Raw genomic sequence first — 16,527 nt, 5'->3', positions numbered from 1 at the left:
ATATTAAATTGTTAAATTTTTAATTTTAAAACTTAAAAATGTATGATATTTACAATATTCAAAGTATTTATTTTTTTAATTGTATAACTTTGAATTAAAAATTGGTTTGTTCCAACACAACGAAAAACCGTCACATAACTTTTTATTATACTGTTTTTCTGCCCAGAAATTAACGAAACAATTTTAAAAAATTTCAATTTAAAAAAAAAGTATTCAATGAAACTTTTTACTAAATTATGAAATTTTCCATTTCGCCAAAACTTCCATTTCATCCATAATTTTTCAATAACAACAAAAAGCATTCCTGATTTATTTTTGAAATAACAAAATAAACTTTAACAGTACATTTTAATGAATAGTACCTATATGTGAAAGTTTTTACGCTGTATGGGTACTATTTAATCTTGTTTTAAAATAACAACTACATAATAGTATCTAAAACATAATTTTCACAATGAATGAATATTGGTGAAATTATTACAATATAGTCTTAAACTGATTTATACTTAAGATTTGTACATATTTCAATTAAAAATTTGAATTATAATAATTTTTCTAAAAAGATTAATTTATTAAAAGTTAAAATAATATTATTTTCTTTAAACAATTTTATAAAACGCAAAAATTTAATCCTATTCTACGACCACGCGGCATCTACATATAAAAATATCTAAAGTTGCATTTATTGCCCCACTCTTTCATATTTTAGAAGCAAACCGCTCCTTAGTGGTACCACGTGCAACACGTGCGTTCCACTCGTCCCACTTTTCTTTATCTATGTCACATCTTTTGCTATGCTCAAAAATAACAGTGAAAAATTCTTCTATAAGCGTCTATATTCTTTGGTATAAACATATTAAAAAGCAAAGACCAAACAACACTTCTTCCTAAACAAACTTTAGTTTTGAGGTTGACAAATGACAACTAAATTAGTTAGAATATGGCAGATTGGCACATGCGCAAAATTGAATTGCGAAAAAGCCCTTCGTTTTTTGCTTCTTGTGTTGTGTTAATATTGAAATATTTCAATTTCACTTCTTGCTTCTTGTGTTGTGTTAATATTGAAATATTGAGGGATGAGATGAGAGATCACCGAGTTGTTTTAGTTATGGAATCTAACATTGAAATTAAGGAAGAATTTGTTGAAAGTGGTCAAAGACACATAGAGAATCAGCATTCTACATCAACTGATCGTGGGGACTTTAAGAGTGGACCAGAAGCAAACTCAGGTAAGACAAAAACCGAATGAAAAAATTGAAGACAAATAATTAGTTCTAAAAAATGAGATGTAATTCGTATTTTTTATTAGCTAGGGCTGTAAAAACTGAAATTAAGGAAGAGTTTGTTGAAGGTAATGCAAGATATGTAGAGAGTCAGGTATCCACCTCCCTTGATCTGAGAGACTTGAAAAATGAACCAGATGACTATAACTCAGGTAAGATAAGTAATAATAATTACTACTAAAAACTTTGATGAAATTAAAATTTTTTAGATAGGACTGTAAAATCTGAAATTAAGGAAATGTTTGTTGAAGATAATCCAAGATATATAGAGAGTCAGCTATCCACCTCTCTTGATCTTGGAGACTTAAAGAATGAAGATACCTCAGGTGAGATAAATAATAAAAAAATGCAGAGGATCATTGAGGTATTTCATATATCAAAACCTGATTTTTTCTTTATGTGTCTTAGTATGATATTTTCATTTGTTCCTCTTATGAATCTTTAAGTTGTTGGTTACTCATACAGAGATATGCATTATAAATCTGAAATATTGAAATGTAAATCAACGAATTCTGCTTCAGATAGAAATTAATGTTAAGTGTTGCCATAGTCATAATACTATAACTAATACATAAGATGCTCTTGTAGACACATATTTGCCAAGGCTTGCACATTGTTACTTGAGACTTTATTTTGAAATTTTTTTATACATTCTGTGATAGATTTATTGGGTTGGTAAAATAATATTCAACAACTTTTTTGTGTTACCTCTTTTCAGAAGAAAATAATATAAGATTAAAACAACCTAGAAAGTAACTAGACAAGACCAACTTTAAGAGATTTAATTTAAAATTATCAGATGCATGGTATACAAAATGGTTTCAGATTAATTTTAATAAATTATGCATCAGTTTCCTGATTCCATATAAGATAACTGTTTATATATATTTTTTAAATGTATATCAGTTTCATTTTGTTCAATTAAAGAATTGAAACCTGATACATCAGTTTTTTTATAACATTAAATAAAATTTTTAAAATTCCTCTCAATGCCTAATGCAGAATTTTTTAAAATTTATTTAATATCCTCAAATCTATTAAAGAAAAAAAAATACTATATTTTTAGCTGATACGTCTTCTACTTAGTTGTTAACCTGATGCAATTATCATGATATCATGAAGCTATTATCTGATTTTTCCAATGTTCCTCTACATCTTTCTACCTGCTGCCATTCTAGCACATTCTGACAATGAAACAGCAATAGTAGCAACAATATGGTCCGTGTATTGTGTGTGAGATCTTTTTGCCTAAGTACCTTTCCCTGGATGGTAAGTTTTTCAAGACCATTTCTTTGCTTTTCATTTCTTTATTTTTTCAAAAACAACTTTCATCAGCCATGACAGACTTATGTCTGTCGTCATGTACAAGTTCGCACACTGAGAATGTTGAGTACTGATATACCTACACTTTTTTTTATAAAATTTGATTTAAAATGTATAGAATATATTATGTGATACTTTTGTACTTATTTTACTTAACTTATTTTTTATAAATAAACATAGGTACCTCAAACAAAGTGCCAATTTCTCAACTCCAGTTATTGCTTGTCTAAATATAGTATTTCTTTTTATTAATAAATGTTCGACTTTTGACAACAAATCATTGAACTGATATTTCGACATCCTAAAGTATTGATAAAATTTTACTTCATCCAATAATTCTTTGTATGTGAAAAATTCCCCTTCAGTTTTCCTTTCCATTAAACTTTTATGTAACCATATTTTTCTTTTTCCTGTCTTCCTAGCTTTCCTTTTAGATACCTCATTCCCTTCATCCTCTTCTTCCAGCAATAACTGCTAAATCGATGGTTAGTTGCTGTATAGTGCGAACACTACATAAAATTGACGGACTTCTGATGGTCGGTTGCCTGCCGCCATCTAGATGGATATTGAGAATCAAGCTATACTGATTGGTACCTACCCTGGGTATTTGACTATTGATCAAACTGTCCTCTCCTGCTTTTGTTTTTTCCCGTCTGATCCAAAAGATCTATGTTATCACTGAATCTGAAGTTTATTGTGTTTACTGCCCATTGTTGTTTCCTACAATTTTTGTACCGTGAAGAAGTTTGTATAGGTCTTTTGCTTGGTGTGTAATAAATATATTGGGCCTCCGTATGAATTGCCCGTATAGGTTTTGTCTTTGGCGGTCTTTCTTCTTCTTCAAGTGCCCTGTCCGTTGCGAACGTTGGCTATCAACATGGCAATTCTGATCTTGTTTGCGGCGCTTCTGAATAATTCGACCGATGTGAGCCCGAACCACTTCCGCAGATTTTGGAGCTACGAGTGTCTTCTTCTGCCTGGCCCTCGCTTACTGTCGACTTTCCCCTGGACAATCAATTTCAGTAGAAGATTCTTTGGAGTACCTCTATGTTGGTGACATGTTCGGTCCAGAATATACGAAGAATGCGTCGGTACACCCACATTTCTAATGCTTCTAGTTTTCTCGTGAGCGTCTCTGTCAGCGTCCAGGCCTCCATCCCATATAGTAAGATCGGAAAAATGTAGCATTTAACTAGACATAGTTTTATGGGAAGAGACAAACCGTTGCTTATGAGGAGCTTTTTCATATTTGGCGGTCCAGTGCCTCACAATCGCATGGTACATGTTTTACAGTTTTACAGAAATATATTGCACATACTAGTTAATTCGGTTATTGCTTTTTATATTTCATAAATAATAGACCGCAAAAAGCCGAGGATTGCTGAAATATTTTAAGATCAAATTTTGAGGTTATAATGATAAATATTTGTAGCACTTGTTCCCAAGATCTCGGTACTGGTGGAAAACAAATAATAACATGCAACAGTTGCCGTTCAAGGATACACATTGCAGAAAAATGCTCTGACTTGCCCACTTGTCTACTTATGTACTTTTGCGCTACCTGTCATGATGCATTTAAGAATGTTCCTATGTTTGTGTGAAGATTTGCCAAGCCTGAAGAAGAAATCATCAGTCTCAAAGAAAAGATTAGATTAATGGAAAATAGCAATTGACAGACAACAGCCAATTTAGTTTTTTATGAAGTACAATAACATATAGACAGAGCTCAAAACCTTATGATTTATAAAATTTCTGAATATAGCTGTAATGTATTAGCTGATTGCATTAGCTATGACAAATCTCAAGTGTGTGAAGTCTTTCGTTTACTTGGCTTACAACAGGAGGAATTCACCATATCACATGTTATCTGAGTTGGCAAAGTGTCCAGTTACAATCAAGCTAGACCATTCAAAGTTATATGTAATGCACACAGTGAAATTGGCTCTTAGACTAGTAATAAACTTTGAAATACTGTTTATACACTCTCTAAGGATCAAACTAAGATGTAGCAAGACACAAGGAAGCTAAAAAGGAACTAGATGAAAGAAAATTTGTTTGCGATGAAAATATATGCTCTAGAAGTTAAACAAAAAAACCATTAACAGTTTCTTATCAAAATGTGTATCAAAATAAGTGATAACATAACTGAGTCCGAAATTAGATGTGATTCTATGTAGTATCTACAGATGTGATAGATCCAAGAGAACCAGTGCAAAGTTGTGTGGGGTGTACTAGTGTTTGTTAACAACGAACTAAAATCACAAACCATTAGTATTCTTGAAGATCGGGTTGAACAAATATGTCAACATAATGAAGTCAAGTTTGTGGTCGGTGGTGTCTACATACCTCCAAAATCACTTCATGAAGTATACAACTGGCATTGTCAAATTGTGGAAAATGTTGTTTTGTAATACTCAGCACAGGATATCTATGTTTTTGGTGATTACAATCTACCCAATGATCCAGCTGTGAATATTGCTCAAGTCTTTGGTTTTTTAAAATCGTAAACATAATAATATTCCCAATATGTAATTGTAATGTATTTTGGATTCAGTTTTTTCTAATGTTAGGGAGCTAAATATCTTAAAACAAGTGATTCCTTGTAGATCCTAGCTATGAATGTTGCTTAAACCTCGATGTAAAAGAAACAAATAGAAATAAGTTGGTTTATGATGAGTTGTTTTATGATTTTCGGAATGGATGAACTTCCTTGCTTCCATAGACTGGCAGATATGTATGCTTAATGATATTGATTTTGCTACAACATTATTCTATGAAGTTCTTTCTATAGGAATTTCTTAATTTGTGCCATTCAAGAAATATAGAACTTTTACAAAGTGGTTCTCTGCTGATCTTAGAAGATTGACTCGAGAAAAACATGCTTACTATATTTATGTTAATAATCGTTCTGATGATGACTATATTAGATTTTCCTATCTAAGAGCTGAATGTAAACAACTGTCTGAAATTTGCTTCAGCAACTATATCAAAGGTATGGATGCTGGCCTAAAAAATTATCCAAAATCATTTTGGAAGTACATAAATGATAAGCGATCTAGTCATAACCTATCTAACTCCTTATTTTATCAAGTCCAATTTACAACAAATGGTCAAGACATAGCTAATTTATTTATGAACTTCTTCTAAACTGTGTATTCACCAAATAACAACAACCTTTACATTCCTATCCATTTATTAAATAGCAACTTTAGTAGATTACCATGACCGATATTTTTAATGGCATAAATGAGATGCCCAATAAGCTAGCTGCTGGCCCAGATGGAGTGCCTAATTTTTTATTAAATAAGTGTGTCTGTACCCTTATAATGCCGTTTGTTATATTGTTTAATAGATCTCTGGAAACCTCTTGTTTTCTTCTTAATGGAAAGAAAGTTATGTTGTTCCTATATTTAAAAATGGCCAGAAAGACAACATTGAAAATTATTGTAGCATTTGGATGCAATCTGCAATCCCTAAGCTCTTCAACTTTCTTATAGCAAAGCAATTTCACAACTTGGTGTTCATAGCAAAAAATCCACTGCAACAAATTTGGTTTGCTATCAATCTGATATATTATCTCAAATGGAAGACTGTAAACAGGTAGATGCAATATACACAAATTTTTCCTAAGCATTTGATCGTGTAGATCACCAAATACTTTTGAGCAAATTAATTAATGTAGGCTTTCATGTTAGATTTGTTGAATGGATTAAAAACTCTACATCTGATAAAATTGAAAGAGTCAAGATAGGTTGTCATATGTCTGACAGTATCTCAGTAACATCTGGAGTTCCTCAAGGATACCACATTTCTCCACTTATTTTTAATATCTTTAAGGAGATCACTTTCTTTTTTCTAAATAGCAAATGTCTAATGTTGGCAGATGACTTGAAATTTTGGAAAGTTATAGATAGCTTAAAAGGTCAAGCCTTGTTGCAAGATGATTTAGAAAGACTACAACTTCACTTAGATGTAAAAAATATTCTGTTTCGTCTCATTATAATTTACATCTTGTTGTTTGTCGATTTTACTTTATTATTTTATATTGATATCGGTAATTCTTAAAGTTTGGGTAAATTAGCTTTCAGAAATCTATTAAAAGATTAAAATGTTTATCAGTTTTACATATTTTTGGGGAAAATTTATGTATTTCTGAGAAGGACAATACGTGCTTACCCAAGATAAAATTTTATAGTTTTTTAAAGAAACGACCTCCCCTTCACTAGGGGCTTCTGTTAGACGCTTTGTAATGTATTTTTAGGAGTATCATTCAAATCTCAGTTCTGTACACACGTTTAGCTTAGTCAATAAAAGTTCTATCAAAATTTGTCGTCCTATATTATTTTAATTTAATAAAATAATATTTTATAGCAAATATATTTCACATTGATCTGTTGATACTTTTTCTCCATCCAAAATAGACCAAAAATCGAAGAAATACTAACAAATTAGAATAACCAAAAAAATTCAAGTGAAAAGCCGACAAAATTATGTAAGTTGCTTAATCATAAACGTAATTAAAATATCAGAGATTTTTACTATTAGCTTGTGTAAAAATGAATAATATTGTTTAAAATAATCAAGTTTCGAAGTACATTCGACTCTGTTACTTTTAACTTTTAAAATAACTAAAAATTTAATTTGAAAAATTTAATCTAATCTAACTTAACTAAACCTAACCTAACCATATTTAACATGAAACTGCTAACAAACAGTAATTTTTTCTTAAACTAGTTAAGAATAAAATGTTAAAATAATTAAAAATCAGTAATTTTTTTTATAAGAAAATATATTTTGTATAATTATGACAACACTTGTTAGAATTACCCTTCTTGAGCGTATCAAACGGTTGTCATTAGAGTCATAGATTTGTCGTCTATTTTACTGATTTTCCAAGACTTGCTTAAAACAGAGGTGCGACTTACGCACCTACAAAATAAAAACGCATGTGCCTGAAACATATGTAGTGTATTAGTGGGTAGAATTTTACTGTCTGCAACAGCATTTATGTATTATGCTTTACTTTGTTTATTACTTTGTGTCTGAGTTCATTTTTCTCTTGTAAAAAATCGTTTGTATTTTAGGTTTTGCTCAGGGGGATAACAAGTCGAAAAGTATGGAGACATCTTTTGAACATTTATCCCATAAAGGACACTATATGAGTCGACCCGCTGAAGGGAAACTTGTGAACAAAAATATAAAAATTCAGATTAGACAGATATACAATTGTGAAATTTGTTTCAAGCAGTTTGGTCAAAAAGTTTATTTAACTAGACACATGAAAGTTCACACTGGAGAAAAACCTCATAAGTGTGAAATTTGTTTTAAAAAGTTTTCTGACACATCTAAATTGAAAAGACATTTGATGGTACACACCGGAGAAAAACCTTACAAGTGTAAAATTTGTTTAAACCAGTTTTCTGCAGCTAGTATTTTGAAAACTCATTTGGTGAGGCACACTGGAGAAAAACCTTACAAGTGTGAAATTTGTTTTAAACAGTTTAGCCAAGCAGGTAATTTGAAAACACATTTGATAGTGCACGTGCACACTGAAGAAAAACCTTACAAGTGTGAAATTTGTTTCAAGCAGTTTGGTCACAAAATTTGTTTAACTAGACACATGAAAGTTCACACTGGAGAAAAACCTTACAAGTGTGAAATTTGTTTGAAAATGTTTATTGAAATAGGGGATTTGAAAAGACATTTGAGAAGACACACAGGAGAAAAACCTTACAAGTGTGAAATTTGTTTTAAACAGTTTGGCCATTCACATGGTTTGAAAACACATTTGATATTGCACACTGAAGAAAAACCTTACAAGTGTGAAATTTGTTTTAAGCAGTTTTCTATAGCAAGTTATTTGAAAAGACATTTGATGGTACACACCGGAGAAAAACCTTATAAGTGTGAAATTTGTTGTAAACAGTTTAGCCAAGCACGTTATTTGAAAACACATTTGGGATTACACACTGGGGAAAATCCTTACAAGTGTGAAATTTGTTTTAAGCAGTTTTCTAGAGCAAGTTATTTGAAAACACATTTGTTAGTGCATACTGGGGAAAAACCTTACAAGTGTGAAATTTGTTTTAAGCAGTTTTCTGAAGCACGTACTTTGAAAACACATTTGATAGTGCACACTGGAGAAAAACCTTACAAGTGTGAAATTTGTTTTAAACAGTTTAGCCAAGCATGTAATTTGAAAACACATTTGATAGTGCACAATGAAGGAAAAGCTTACAAGTGTAAAATTTGTTGTAAACAGTTTCGCAAAGCAGATACTTTCAAAAAACATTTGAGAGTGCACACTAAAAAAACCTTACAAGTGTGAAATTTACTGTAAATAATGTACCCAAGCCGATTCTTTGAAAACACATTTGAGAGTGCATACTGGAGAAAAACCTTGCAAGTGTAAAATTTGTTTTAAACAGTTTAGCCAAGCACATTCTTTCAAAAGACTTTTGAGAGTGTACACTGAAGAAAAAAGCTTACTACTGTGAAATTTGCTGTAAAAACTTTACCCAAGCAGATTCTTTAAAAACACATTTGAGAGTGCACCCTGAAGAAAAGCTTTGAAAGTGAGAATTTTATTCAAGCTCATAATTGTGGAGGTAACATGTAAACAGCCTTAAGTCACAAAAAAATCAAAGTTTAGTTAGATGTGCCAATGCATTGTTCTGTTGTAGCCAAAGTGGTTTATTTTATCGGATTCGTGCAAAAAATATTATCAATGGTAAAAGCATGTTAAAAACCACCTTTACATGCAAAACAACTTATGTCCTCGATACTGGTCCATGCCAACCAGCTTTTTTCAACCAACCAATAGGAGCCCTACAATTGCCACTCAGCTGACCCGGGAGTCTTGCAAATTTGACGTTATGGGAGGGTTTATTGTCAAAGTATTTAAAAACAATTAGTATTTACTTTATTATTTAATGTGGCTATTAAAATAGCCCTAGTTTTTGTAACGTTGAAGAACAACAATAAACGTTTTACGTGCGTAAAAGTAAGGCCTATTTATATCAACGCTTTCAAATAAGAGTTTTATAAAGTTCCAGACATGAAAAGACAAGAAAATATAATTGCCATATGCCATCAGACATAGTGTGAAATTTGTTTTAAGCAGTTTTCTACAGCAAGTAGTTTGAAAAGACATTTGGTGTTGTGCACTGTGAAGAAAAGCCTTACAAGTGTGAAATTTGTTCTAAGAAATTTAATCACGCAGGGAACTTAAAATAACATTTGAGATTGCATACTGGGGAAAAACCGTACAAGTGTGAAATTTATTTTAAGCAGTTTTCTGCAGCAAGTGTTTTGAAAAGTCATTTGGTAAGGCACACTGAAGAAAAGCCTTACAAGTGTGAAATTTGTTTTGATGACGAATTTCAAATTCTTCACATTCAAAATAAAGGCCTAAGCTATCTTTGTTAGAATCTATGGAAATTAACAAATTAAAAAACAGACATCATTCTGAATGACCAATATGAGACAAACAGTTCTCTCCTCCTCAAAATATTTCGTTAACGACTATAAAGTGTAAATGCATACCAAAAATAGATCACTTGAGAAAGGCACTATGTCGAAACAGCTGTAGTGATAAGATTTTATAATAAATTTTGTGGAAGTTTTGAAAACGAAAGTTTTCAGTGTTTTATTGTTACATAAATAAATACAGTTTCTGATTCCTTATCGCAGAGTGTTCGGTTAATATTGTGAATGCATATTTCATTCAGGAATTATCTTACTGGTGCATGCCCGGTCACCATTCCTGTTATTGTTCTCAGTTTGTTCCTGCCCATGTGGAGCAGTTTCTCTGTTCTTTTTGTACATGGTCCACCAATGAAGATTTTCCCATGTGTTTGTTTTGGGATCCTCTCCCAATATCACTAATGACTTTCTCAGATCTAGTCCTCTACAGCCCTACATACTGCAGGCTTTGATACTCCCAGAGTCACAGCCGGTCCGTTTGATTCATTCGATCCTTTTAGCAAGTTGATCTGTTGATACTTTTTCTCCATCCTTTCTTGTGTGTCACCCCTAGTGACGGGAATTTCTGTTCATTTTTGAGATTCGGGTTACCGGTTCCGGTTCACTTAAGAGAACCGGAAAACTTTATCGGGTTAGTAGAGATCATATGCAAACCAATCTATAATTTTAGCAGTGGGTGGATAATCGAGTGTAAGACCATTATGTCTTTGTTATTCAATCTTACAAGTAAATGTTATGGCAACCAAAAATTTACTTTGATCTACCTATTAAATTCTACCTAATACAACCCCAATGAACCTCTAATTGGAAGAGAAGAAGACCCATTATTATGGTGGTTCCAAAGAAAAAACATACTTTATGAACTAGTTAAGAATGAAGAATGTATTATGTAAAGATCTGTTCTGTGTGAGCGGATTTTTTCCAAAACAGGGCAAATAGTAACAGAAAGAAGAAATAAACTAAAAAGCCCAAAAACCAGTGAAATAATATTTTTACATGTTAACCTTTAAAAATTGATTAATTTTATAATAAAATTATAAGTTTTTTACCTCTTCTAGTTTTTCTAAAAGTGACCGAAAATGGAAGAAATACAAAAAAAATAGAATAAACAAAAAAATTCAAGTGAAAAGCCAACAGAATTATGTAAGTTGCTTAATCATAAACGTAATTAAAATATCAGTGATTCTTACTATTAGCTTGTGTAAAAATGAATAATATTGTTTAAAATAATCAAGTTTTTTAATCTTTCAAAACAAGATAGCGGATATTCCCACGCCACAAAAAGTTTTAAATTAAAATTTTATGTACATTCGACTCTGTTACTTTTAACTTTTAAAAGATCTAAAAATTTGATTTGAAAAATTTATTCTAATCTTCTTCTTCTTAAAGTGCCTATCCGTTCCGGATGTTGGCGATCATCACGGCTATCTTTACTTTGTTTATTCTAATCTAACTTAACTAAACATAACCTAACCATATTTATTGAAAAGACATTTGATGGTACACACCGGAGAAAAACCTTACAACTGTGAAATTTGTTTAAAGCAGTTTTCTGCAGCAAGTATTTTGAAAACTCATTTGGTAAGGCACACTGGAGAAAAACCTTACACGTGTGAAATTTGTTTTAAACAGTTTAGCCAAGCATGTAATTTGAAAACACATTTGATAGTGCACGTGCACACTGAAGAAAAACCTTACAAGTGTGAAATTTGTTTTAAGCAGATTTCTCAAAAGGGTAATTTAACTGAACACATGAAAGTTCACACTAAACAACACATTCGTTAGTGCACACTAAAGGAAAGCCTTACAAGTGTGAAATTTGTTTTAAGAAATTTAATAAAGCAGATACTTTGAAAATACATTTGAGAGTGCATACTGGGGAAAAACCTTAACAAGTGTAAAATTTATTTTAAACAGTTTAGCTTGTTGTAAACAGTTTAGCCAAGCATATTCTTTGAAAACATATTCCAGAGTGCACTCTGAAGAAAATTTTCCCGGCGCCGTATATGAGCAACGCGCAACCGATACTTGGCCCGTAGCGAAAGGGTTAAGAAATTTATTCACGCAGATAATTTGAATGTATAGTCATTAGTAAAAAGCCGTGTAGATGCAAACTAGAAATAGACGGCAAAATTGTAGAACAAGTAATGAAATTCAATTACCTAGGAGTAGAGATCACTAGTGACAGGGATATAAGAACAGAGACCACAAGGCAAGCATCAAAAGCGGCAAGAATAAGTGGTTACCTCCGAGAAACCATATGAAGAAACAAATATCTGACCACGGAAAGCAAAATGAAAGTATACAAGACAACAGTAAGACCAATCCTAACATATACAGTGGGGACAAGGACTGATACAAGAAAGACGAAACAACAAATCAACAATATCGAAATCAAAGTATTTAGATCAATAGCGGACATATCATTAAGAGAGACAAACCAACAGAAGTATACGCGAACAATGCAAAATTCAAAATATTAACAGGTGGATAAAAACAAAAAAAAACTGGAACGAACATGTAAACCGAATGGGACTAGATAGATTAGCGAATCTGTAAAAACAACAATCCGTATAGCAGAAGACCCGTTGGAAGGCCGCCAAAAAGGTGGAAAGATAATGTACAGTCAATGATGACTGAAACAATAAGAGGCAGACACACAGGAGTATTCCTAGTCGCACGAAGAAGAAGATAATTTGAACATACATTTGGGATTGCGTACTGGGAAAAAACCTTACAAGTGTAAAATTTGTTTTAAACAGTTTAGTCAGCAACAATTTTAAAACACTTGAGACTGCACACTAAAGAAAAAAGTGAGAAATTTGTTGTCAACAGAAGTAGATTCTTTGAAAAGACATTTGAGTTCACACTGAGGAAAAACCGTACAAGTGTGAAATTTGTTTTAACACTTTCATTGGCGTGACCAGCAACACCATCTTTTAAGGAATTATTTCAGCCGGTTCCGCAGTTGAACTGTTGATGTTGTGTCGTCACGTACCTAAGGGGCTTTGCTTTTGCCTATAATTTTGTTGGTTCCGCGATTTTTTTGCTCCAGTGCTGTATCGTATGACGTGAATATGGATAACTGTGTTGCTGCTGCGTCTATGTCTAAAAGGGGGAAATTGTCATGAAAGCCTCTGACTGAAACAGATTTACTTTATTACTTAGAAAACGAGTATTCTTCTGATGATTACATAGAAGATTCCGATGATAGTAGGGATTTTGTTGGAGGTAGTGAAAGTGCACTGCCATAATAAATGAAGAATGGACCAACAACCAGGAGATTAGAGCACGCATCGGAAAAGCTAGATCCACCTTCAATCGGATGGGGGCCTTCTTCAAGAGTCACAACCTATCTCTTGATACAAAAGTAAGAATGCTGCGATGCTACGTCTTCTCTGTCCTTTTTTATGGCGTTGAATCGTGATCCTTGACCGAAGATATGTGCAGAAAACTGGAAGCATTTGAGATGTGGAGATGAGATGTGAAGCATCGGAGAATGCTTAAGATCCCGTGGACTGACTGAGTCACAAATGAGGAGGTCCGCAGAAGAACGAATAAGAACCGAGAGGCACTGACCACCATCAAATCTCGAAAGTTCCAGTTTTTCGGACATATTATGCGAAATGAATCCAGATATGCTCTCCTTCAAGCCATCTTGCAAGGAAAAATATTTGGAAAACGAGGTCCAGGAAGAAAAGAAGAAGAACATCTTGGTTAAAGAACCTCAGAATCTGGTTCAATACAACATCTGTGCAGCGTTTCCGCGCTGCTGCAGATAAGATAAAGATTGCAATGATGATCGCCAACATTCGTAACGGATAGGCACATCAAGAAGAAGGAGAAGTGAAAGTGATGAATCCGAGATTAATAAGCAAATGACATTGCCAAGTTTTACAAACACAGAAACAGCTAGTCTACTAGACAGTGCTATTGGACAGGTCCCAGTTAATGGGCAGAATACTTTTGGATTCGATGAAACTATTTCCGTTTATCAAACGAGAAAAAATGCTTATTCCTCTTCCTGATAACCAGCTAAGTGATTACTTCAGACATTGAACTTATGAGTGGAAAACTAAATGTGGGACATTCTATATACATGGACAACTTCTACAACAGAATTCGGAGAAAATGATTACGTTTATTGTATAATTAGTAATAAACGGATGCAGAACATATAATGATGCTTGTTTACAGGAAATTCCAATTAATATGTACATACTATTTAACACATATACTTCATCTAATTTACATACCGTTGCACGTCATCCGCGTCATAGCACGTGAGTTCACATGATACCAACACGAAATATTTAGGCGGTAGGTGTGTTCTTTTTTAGAATCACTTTGCCGAGTACACTGGCATTCCAGCCACTAGGCATATTTTATTATATACGCATAGAAATAATATTTAAAGATTTCTATTAATGTTAACTTAAAGAAATACACAATAATATGTTTAATTTAATTTGTATAAATGCATTATAAAGCGTTTTTATGAAGAACATTTGTTCGGAACACACTGTAACTGTAATCGAACGAAGGTGATATTTTGGCATAAATTGGTAACACTTATTTGACAGTTGTAGTGTTGACTAATGTTAATAAGTAATGAAAAAAGTGTTGTTTTTGTTTAAGTATTCCATTTTACATCTTTATAGGACGCATACAAGCGGCTCAAATTGTTTTTAACAAGATTATTTTTTAACCCTTGTTTTGTTTCTTGCTTCTTTGTTTCTATTTATTTACATTAAATATTAATTTGTTTTGTTGTATAATCCACTTCTGCAATAATTATGTAACCTATTTGATTTAAAATGGATTCAGGATTTTTTTATACTTTGGCAACTATGTCAACTTCGATCTCTGTCATTGATGATGACGTGCCACGGTTTGTAAATTAGATGGACTGTAAATATTTTATTATTAGGAACAAGTCAGGACTAAGGAAAATTTCAAACAAATATAAAATTAATATATATTTATTCTTTACGTTAAACGTGCTTCATTTCATCAATGTCTTCCATACGCTGTAGATTAGAAAAGTTTTACGAAAAAATACAAAAGTTAAAAGACGATATACAGTGGTACGAAGATAGAACTGCAATTGAAAAATGATTTGCAGACTTTCATTTGTCAGAAAGAAAATTACCAAAAACAACACAATACCCGTTAAACAGAATTCAATCGACAAGATGCCTAAACTAACAACCTCGTTCATCATCCTCACAGCTATTGTTACCAATGTCCTTTATACAAACGTTCCAAACAATGTTAACAACCTGGTGATATGTTTTAACAATGTAAAAACTGATTGTAATCGAACTGAATGGGCTCTAATGGATCATGATGTGGTGAATTATGGACAGCTTCCAGTATTTTTCAAAAGGATACCAAAGTCAGGAGGAGCATTCTACAAGATCATCCTTATAATATCCCCAAATAACACCGAAAATGATTCAAAATGGTACAAAAGTAATAATACATCGGTCAATATGGTTCATCGATTATACTTTTAACTATCGTATTAGTAATAAATGTATATCTAACGATTAATATTATTATAAATTATTTTGTAAATCGCAAATGTGAATCATCTTGCATTAAAGTAAGTCTAATTTACATAGGTACAGTCTGTCCCAAACCCTTCTTTTAGTGCGTCACTAATTGTGACGTCATATAGGATTTCAAGAATGCCGGGAATTATTGCACGACATTTTAGTTAAATCTGACAGCTGCAGGATCGTAATCGGCTAAATGTGAAAAGTTATTTTTTTTAAATATGTAATAAAAACTTAAATTTTTTTTAATTTTTAGAGGTTCCGTCATGTATATAAATTTTTATTGGACATTATATTGGAACGGCAGTTTGTCATAATTCCTATTCTATACATTCCAAGGAAAGTGCTTAATTAGCTAAGATTTATTATTATTTATTACAAACACTATGGAATTGGGATGTTTGTTTATTTAAAATAACGCTTCCTACTAGAATCTTTTAAGAGTTGACTGCGAGATAAACAATTTTACTGACAATTGCAAGGCATCAAGGCAAACATACCTGTGATAAAAGAGCATCGATTGAAATCAGTCATATTCGGATAAGTAATTTTTCGATAAGTTTCTGTGGTAGCCAATAGTTTAATTTTGTGAAGATTTATCATTAAATAGTGAAAATAGTTTAAATAGGGAAGCAGTTGATTTTTGATGTACTCTACCAGTTCCGGTATGCAGATGAAATTGTGTTAATAGAGTTTAGTTAAAAAACAATATACCGAATGTAAGTTTACCTTCTTTTATTATGAATAACAAAAATGATTATATTTCAAACAATCCACAATCCGATTCAGAATCTGATTCATTAAAATCAATGATTACAGGGAATATGTGGCTAGCATCAATTATATCTTACATTTCAAGAAAATGTCTTGGTTTT

General features: G+C 32.2%; 1 protein-coding gene across 3 annotated transcripts in view; it reads left to right on the top strand.

Moving 5' to 3' along the window:
* Nucleotides 1–949: 949 nt before the first annotated feature.
* LOC140450218 (uncharacterized) overlaps nt 950–16,527 on the top strand; it is a 37,306-nt gene continuing 21,728 nt past the window's right edge. Inside the window, exons 1-4 of one of the 3 annotated variants that reach the window (XM_072543715.1) lie at nt 950–1,229; nt 1,352–1,435; nt 1,493–1,609; nt 7,691–11,096. In XM_072543715.1, coding sequence (XP_072399816.1) covers nt 956–1,229; nt 1,352–1,435; nt 1,493–1,609; nt 7,691–8,934 — 1,719 coding nt within the window. In that variant the 5' untranslated portion in view covers nt 950–955 and the 3' untranslated portion in view covers nt 8,935–11,096. Of the gene's footprint in view, nt 1,230–1,309; nt 1,436–1,492; nt 1,610–7,690; nt 11,097–16,527 lie in introns of those variants that run through there. The other 2 variants (XM_072543714.1, XM_072543716.1) reach the window with 2 other exon arrangements.

This window comes from Diabrotica undecimpunctata, chromosome 9 (genome assembly GCF_040954645.1).
Source record: "Diabrotica undecimpunctata isolate CICGRU chromosome 9, icDiaUnde3, whole genome shotgun sequence".
Taxonomy (NCBI): Eukaryota; Metazoa; Arthropoda; class Insecta; order Coleoptera; family Chrysomelidae; genus Diabrotica; species Diabrotica undecimpunctata.
Note: the sequence above shows the minus strand (reverse complement) of the source record. Positions and strands in the feature narration are given on the sequence as shown.